General features: G+C 34.5%; 1 protein-coding gene across 1 annotated transcript; it reads right to left on the reverse strand.

The window, feature by feature from the left end:
• Nucleotides 1–1,219: 1,219 nt before the first annotated feature.
• LOC139889777 (uncharacterized) lies at nt 1,220–4,065 on the reverse strand. The gene is made up of 2 exons (XM_071872711.1): nt 1,722–4,065; nt 1,220–1,258 (listed from the first exon to the last, which is right to left on the reverse strand). Exon 1 carries the CDS (start codon nt 4,063–4,065, stop codon nt 2,203–2,205), a length of 1,863 nt encoding a protein of 620 aa, XP_071728812.1. The 3' UTR covers nt 1,220–1,258; nt 1,722–2,202.
• Between the last annotated feature and the right edge of the window lie 4,442 nt (nt 4,066–8,507).

The following is an 8,507-nucleotide window of genomic DNA, read 5'->3' on the forward strand; positions in this document are numbered from 1 at the left end:
CACCGCCATAGAATTTTTACTATAAATAGAGGTGCAAACCTCAGTTGTAAATTATCCTAAATCACTCAGAGAAGTGTAATCACAACCTTGAGAGTGTGTGTGAGTTTTTGAGAGTTTTTTTTGTAAGAGTTTTGTAATACTCTGTAAATCTATTCTTGTGTGTAATAGAGTTGTTTTTCTCTCAAATTTATATCTCCCAACGTCCAGGCGATCCCCTTTTCCTAACACTGATTAACATCCAATCATCCATGTACAAGCCTACAAGAATGTTGAAGTGGGTGCTTACTGATTAGGTATTAAAATCAAACTGGTGCAATGTTGTTCAGTTAATGGTTTTGTGAATATAAAATATGAAAGAAGTGAAGTTACTGTCTTTCTAGTGGTTGTCACCTGTCAATGAACATGTACAAGTTTAGGAACACATTATAATACATTATTTTTTGTGTCATCTCATAAACATGACGGAAAAAGTTTTAAAAAAATTTGTAAATTTCAGACTTTATGTACAAATTACAAGGTAAAAGAACTAGGAGTTGACCGACGAATGTTGGCATTGTTTCTAAAACTAACACGCCATGGATATAAAGTAGGTTCCACTTCAAAAAATACAAGATTATATCTTATGTAACTGATAGGTTCAAGAGGTAAAGTAAAAGCCTTTGTTGACTTTTAAAGTCAAATAACTCGGTTCCACTTCAAAGTGTATGATGATCCTCAAACTTACAATGGATAATGGGTTAAAAATAACATAAGATATACGATATTAATCAGTGAAAATGTAAAAATAAAAATAAAACATCTATTGGTGAAATAATTAAAGTGTTTGTTCACAAAAATCATTATTGGATTTGAAATTTGTTTCACATGCAATATGTATGAATTGCAGAGTTGCTGGTCAATGGCCAAATATCTGGTGCAAAATTAACACAAGACCATCATACGATCCGAAAGACCGCAGTTGTTTGTCCGTATATGCTTTGGCCTTGCATATTTGTTGCACTTTTCAACCAATGGAACAAACTCATGGTGATACAGAAAGTAAATTTATGATTAAATATCAAAAGCTTATATAAGTTGAAAGTAGAGCAACAAATATTAATAATGTGAAAACAACAGACGGGGTGATCAACATCTGACCTCTTTATGCTCAAGTTTACTCTGTATACTCCAACTTCTCAAACTGGGCCACCCGAACAGAGCGTGTTTTCCTCTTGATTGTTTTATGTGTAGATTCACACAACTTACATATGTACAGGAACTACCATAAAATAAATAACCCTTCATCAGATATTCTACTTAACTGATCTACAGTAATAAACAATGCCAGCAAAAACCTAATTTCTATGTATGTAGAGTTCAATAAGCGCAAGCGTAATACTAAAAGAATCTCATCATATACCTAATGAAAGCCTATAAGATCATAAACTTATAGACATAAAAATAAGAATCACCACATGACCCTAAATGTTGCCAGAAGCGCATAGTGGTGGGTTGGGTAATGGGTTAAAGCTGGTCAACTTCTGTAAGGGTCAAAATTCCTAGAAATTCACTATGAAAATAGAGCATATTTGATGACATTACTGGTCTTAATAACAACACCTAGAAATTCACTATGAAAATAGAGCATGTTTGATGGTGGAATCAAACAATACATATATCAACTATATGATGTATTTATTATGAACATAAGAAAAGTACAAGAGAGGGAGAAATACACATACCTATGTAAATATTGAAATTAAGACCAGCAGTAGAATGCCAAACTCAAAAAACTGCATCTTCTTAGATAATGTTTTTGACAGAAAACTCAAAATGACATCTTACCCCATACTCTAGCTTTATTTAACAGCTTCATCTAAAACTACAAAACAAACAACATTTGTTTCTACAATAACTTACACCCTCGCAAAATTATATAACTTGGCTTTCTGATAACTCGCAACATTTACTTGGCTAATAATCCATGTCCACCATAGTTAAATTAACATTATGTTCATAATTCATAAAACTCTGCTTCTTGAGAACTTCAACATTGTAGCAATAACATACATACAAATAAGATAGTTAGCTACACCTCATTCAACCACGACAAATGTAAAAATACTTCAAAGTTGTGAACTAAGTGAGGTTATCCAATGACTGTTTCCACCCATTTCCATGACCGTTTCCAACCATTTCCATGACCATACGCTCCTAATGAGGTTATCCGTAAGTTTCCATCAAGTATTTCGGTACTAGCCTACCTATCAACTCAGTCAACGTATTCTTCAATGAACCGTTTGCTATCTTCTTCACTAACAGTGTTAAGGTCGTAACATCAAGTGAGTAACTTTTTACTTCCATTTCATGTAAAAGAATCTCTACATCGTCATAGTATTTATTTATTAGATATCCTTGCAGAAGAACGTTGTATGTAACATCATCTGGCAAACAACCACTCTCACCCATTTTTAGAAACAACTTCTTTGCATCACTTGGTAGACCTTCCTTACAAAGAGCACTAATTATCACACTATATGTTTGAACATCAGGTTTCAAGCCTTTATTATTTAGGTCCTCAAAGAGAACCCTTGTGATATCAAACTTATCACATTTGCTTGCACCATCAATCACGATGTTATACACAACAATATCCGAATTGTGCTTGCTATTGCCCATTAACTTGAACAAAGAGAATGCATCTTTTACCAGATTGTTGCTGCAAAGACCCTTTAAGATTATTCCATAAGTTAATTCATCGGGAAGTTGACCTTGTGCAAGCATCTCATCAAAGAGTTTGCGAGCTGCCGCACAACGTCCAGCGCTAAACAATCCTTGTATCATGCAATTGTAAGTGACTTTATCACGTTTCAACCCTATTCTTTTCATTTCACAAAACAGATCCACGGCCTTGTCTATCATCATATTTTTACAATACCCATTTATTAAGCTACTGTAAGTGACAACATTAGGGACCAGTCGTTTAAGTGTCATTGAATCAAAAGTTGTTTTTGCTTTACTCATTTCACCTCGTAAACAATAACCGTCAATAAGTGAACTGTATGTTACTACGTCAGGAACCTTTCCTCTCTCAAACATGATGTTGATCACAGCTTCTGCTTCATCTACTTTACCATCTTTGCAAAATGCATCCACTAATACATTGTAGGTTTTTACAATTAAAGAGATTCTTTCATCCTCCTTTTCTTTTAGTATATTACAAACTTCATCCCAACGACCTAAATTACAAAGACCATGAATCAAAGAGGTGTATGTGATGACATCTGGTAGAATCCCTTTGCGAAACACCATCTCTTTGAAAAGATCAAAAGCATCATCAATCATTTTGTCTTTGCAGAGACTGTCAATGATGGTGCTATATGTAACGATACTAGGTTTATGACCTCTTTCATTCATTAGCCTGAGCAAAGCAATAGCAGTAACATTCTTTCCGACCTTACAAAGTCCCTTAATCATTGTGCTATACATAACTACATTAGGTTCACAGAGATTCTGTTTGATAATCTTTTTGAAGAATATCTCAGCTTCAAGAATCCTATCTTCTATAACAAGGCCATCTAATAGTGTACTAAAAATGAACACATCTGGTACAATGGCTTGTCTGAAGCAAATACCTAGAAGTGCAAAACCTTCAATGGTACGGTGCAAGTGGCAACAACACTTGATAGAAGTACTAATATTGTATTTATCAAGAGGAACACCAATTGAACACATGTGTTTGAAAAGATCAAGTGAAGAAGAATAATGTTTCATTCTGGTGACAGCAGTCAACAACTGATTGAACTGAACCACAGATGGCAGAGGTCTTCTATGAGTCATTTCATCAAACATATTGTAAGCATCATTCAAGTTATCATAAACATAAATATTCTGAATTGAGGAAGATTTAGAGTGGATGGAGGCTGCTAAAAATGAATTATGAGGAGGATTAAATCGAAGACCTAATTGAAATTGAAAGGAATATGAAAAGGGGGTTTTAGAGAAATTGTGGGTAGAAGAAAGATTACCTTTGAAGTTGATGAAAGCATTAACAACAGAAGCAACATGATTTCTTCTTCGATTCATCGTTTTAGTTTAACAGCAAGAATTGGAGGTCAACCTACCTTCGAGCTAGACTCTCGTATACTCCCTCGCGTAAAGTTAAATTCCTGACGGCCTTTTTTTCTATCACTTGATGATATGGACATTCAAATACTCTTAGCAACCTAAGTACCTAACCGCAGGTTTACTTCAAATTTCGTGCAAGATTTTTTTTCCTAATTAAGAACTTATATATATATATATATATATATATATATATATATATATATATATATATATATATATATATATATATATATATATATATATATAATATATAAACTTGTTTAAATTAATAGTGTATTTACTAATAGGAACACCAATTGAACACATGTGTTTGAAAAGATCAAGTGAAGAAGAATAATGTTTCATTCTGGTGACAGCAGTCAACAACTGATTGAATTGAACCACATTTGGCAGTGGTCTTCTCTGAGTCATTTTATCAAACAGATTGTAAGCATCATTCAAATTTTTAACTTTTTGATACCTAGATAGAGAGCGATTATCACAAACATAATCATTCTGAATCGAGGAAGATTTGGAGTGGATGGACGCTGCTAAAAATGTATTATGAGGAGGATCAAATCGAAGACCTAATTAAAATTGAAAGGAATATGAAAAGGGGGTTTTAGAGAAATTGTGAGTAGAAGAAAGATCACCTTTGAAGTTGATGAAAGCGTTAACAGCAGCAGAAGCAACATGATTTCTTCTTCGATTCATCGTTTTAGTTTAACAGCAAGAATTGGAGGTCAACCTACCTTCGAGCTAGACTCTCGTATACTCCCTCGCGTAAAGTTAAATTCCTGACGGCCTTTTTTTCTATCACTTGATGATATGGACATTCAAATACTCTTAGCAACCTAAGTACCTAACCGCAGGTTTACTTCAAATTTCGTGCAAGATTTTTTTTCCTAATTAAGAACTTATATATATATATATATATATATATATATATATATATATATATATATATATATATATATATATATATATAACTTGTTTAAATTACACTGATAATTCTTGAAATTGAGAGTAAACTAAATCGATCATCCTTATTTTTTTGATAATTACACCAATTATCTTCTTTCAATATATAAGGATAGTACACACAAATTTAATCGAGTCAACAACAAACGTCGATTTATTGGCGACTTGAATGTCGCTTAGAACCTAAATTGAACCACAAACACGTTTATGAAAATACACATTATGAAAATATATACACCACTGATCGCCCGATCTCGATATTGCCTGATGAGAACTGTGACATTTATAGCCAGGACAAACACACATGGATAGATCTGACCAACGGGACAGGTTGGGTCAGGGATCTTATGGGATTGGGTTGAAACGGGTCATGGGTCAAAATGGTAAGATTTTTTGTACGTGTCAAATGGGTCGAGTTGGTTCAAGAACCAATGGGCATACATGAATGTCGCTTGAATTGTATTCCTGACACAACTTTTTTTAGAGCTTAAATTGAAACTTTGTTTAGATAGAATCTTTGTTTAGCACTTTAGCATGACATGAAACTTTAAAGAAAGTCTGTAGCTTTGACACGAAAATGTAGATATTAAGGCACCAATCTGAAAAAAATCTATCCAAATACGATCTAAAAAAGGTATGTGATGACGAATATTTTTGAAAGGCAAGACCCGAAGTTGTAACTATGAGATTAAACTTGTGTCTCCACTAGAAATTTTCAAGTCTTAAAAGAATTTTAATAGTTTTCACATGTCTTTTATATAGGTTGTGTCGGCAAAATAAAATGGTGAATCAATTCGAACAATTACAAATCCATTGTATGTATATACCTCTTGGCATTGTTGGATGTTCCAATAAACGGCGAAGAATTTATGTTAATAAAAAAAATTTCTGTTCCAAATAAAAAGTTTCAAGAGAAAAACCACCCTATATGTCCAAATCCGAAGCATTCATTTAAGCCTATATATTTTCCGTATTCTTTCCTTATTACAATAACAGGTCAAGTTGTTTGAACATGTTAAAAGCAAGAAGTGGAAATTTTGATCCACTTACCTTAAGATGGGTTGATTTGGGTTGTATTTCACCTCAAAAAGGGAACGTCAAATACTCGTTATTCGCTTGAAAGGGAGAGGGTTAAAAGAGTTGAAAGTAACCTAAAATCCATCTTTGATGTGTTGAGAAAATAGAGTATTCAAAGAATTAATATGCTCATTAACTGAAGTAGATTCATTCATGCGTAGCGCATAAAGTTTCCTCTTAAGGAATATCTTGTTGTGGAGTGATTTGGTCTCGTACAATTTTACGAGGTGATCCCAAATCTCTTTCGCCGTCTTCTTTTCTTCTATGATAGACAAAACGCCATCTGCTAGTGCCAGATGAAGATTTGCGATAGCCTGGCCGTCCATCTCTTCCCATTTTTCATCAGTGACTTCGGCGGAACGTCCACTGATGGCCGCCAAACACTTATCCTTTCTCAGGATAGCTTTCATCTTTAGTTTCCATAACGAGAAGTTACTCCCGTTGAACTTTTCAATTTCGAATTTTGTAGACATTGCTATAATTACAATCTTCTTTTCGACAATACTACTTTTCGAGAAATAGTACCCGAGAACTTTTATCGAGTGAAATTAATCTTACTTATTTTCTGATGTGGACGATCCACTCCAGTGGCAACCACAGAGCATACGATAAGTAGATTAATACTGTAGCGACCCCGACAAATCGTCAAATGACGGCGTCATCTACGTATGGTCCCATTACATGTGTCGTAGGTCTTTATAACAAAGTTTGACCGAAAATATGTCGCATTCATTTCATAAAAGGATGTTTCAATGTTTACAAAAGAAGTTCCCATAACGAGTACATAACAATGGTTAAAGTTTGTATGAAACACATGCGACACAATTTAAAGTAGCCAAAATACGCTCCACGTATGCAATATACTCGACATCCAATGCAAGTATCAAAAAGTATGTGCGGAAGCATGCATCACCTAAGTTCAAGGACCTGAGAAAACATAGAGAATCTGTCAACGAAAACGTTGGTGAAATCATAGTTGTATGCATAAAGTATATTTGTATCACAAGGTTTAGTATAAAACGTTTATCAAGCGTATACATCTCAAAAGATGTGTTTGTATCACGAGCACCCAATTATCAAGCTTAACTGAATCTTACCTCTGCATAATAGTGTTAGAACCTACACTATACATTGAAAGAACGTTTCATTCCTTCGAATGAGGGTTCGTTAAACCCGCATGGCCACACAACATAATTTCTCGCTTACACCCTACAAGTGTAACTAATGATAATTGGACTTGAGGCTTTTCGTTCTAACTCGTATGTATCTTTGCTTTTGTATAGTATTCGAAACGTTAAAGTATGAAAAGTATATGTAAGTATGTATTGTATATGTTTTCTCATCCCACGATTTTTAAAGTATAAAAGTGTTTGAAGAGTGGGCTATGATCTCACCTTTGATTGCAAGAGTAAATAAGTACTTCAACAAGTAATGTGCGCAAAGGACAACGCTAGCCTCGACCTAAACAAATAGGTTGTATCAATAACGATAGTCACGAAGGGTCAAAATTGCTCAATTAGTCCTATGGCTCAACACGACTCGATTATGAAGTATGTGAAGCAAATAGTCAAGTTTCATGCAAGATACATGTATAGAAACAAGTTAGAAAGATTGCATAATCAATTGGTTAAGTTTGACAAAAAGTCAAACTTTGGTCGGTCAAAGTCAACGAAAAAGTCAACATGTTCGGGTCGGTCCCGAACAAATTTTCTATGCTAATTATTCATATATAAGCATGTTAGAACAAGTTGCATGTGAATTGGAGGTCTAGAACGTGCCAAACATTTTTCACATTTGGGACAAGGAGGTCAGAACCTGGCCCCCTTATATGTCGCGCCGCGACAGGAAGGGCCGCGCCGCGGCAAAGGCCGGGTGCTGGTGCCTGGCCAGTCCCAAATGTTCAAGTCTCAATCCAAAACCTTTTTGTGCATAAAACACAAACCGCTAACACTTAGGACTCGCACCTTATATCGTTGGAAAGCTCTTTTGACGTAGAATGCAACTAAACACAATTCATCAATCAAAAACCTCATTTGTAACAACCGAGTTTTCAAACCAAGTGATCATTCAATGCACCCATTAATGCTTCAAACTCACCAATGCACATTTAATGATTTGGGCATTCAATGCATACATATGACATGCCATTTTGTAGGTAATTGAGCATACAATACCACTAACAACTTACTAACAACAAATCATGGCAATCAATGCATCAAATAATCCTTTCAAGTTCATTAAACCCTAGCTCAATTCCACCAAAAATCAATAAACAAGTTCTTAGAGTTTTCTCATGCAACCTATACATCAAAATGAAGCTAGTAACACTAGGAATAAGATTAAAACATGAACTCTTAGCATCA

The sequence above is a fragment of the Rutidosis leptorrhynchoides genome, chromosome 2 (assembly GCF_046630445.1).
Source record: "Rutidosis leptorrhynchoides isolate AG116_Rl617_1_P2 chromosome 2, CSIRO_AGI_Rlap_v1, whole genome shotgun sequence".
Lineage (NCBI taxonomy): Eukaryota > Viridiplantae > Streptophyta > Magnoliopsida > Asterales > Asteraceae > Rutidosis > Rutidosis leptorrhynchoides.

Coding starts and splice junctions, on each gene's coding strand:
- LOC139889777 (XM_071872711.1), bottom strand. CDS start 4,065: ATGAATCGAAGAAGAAATCATGTTGCTTCTGTTGTTAATGCTTTCATC.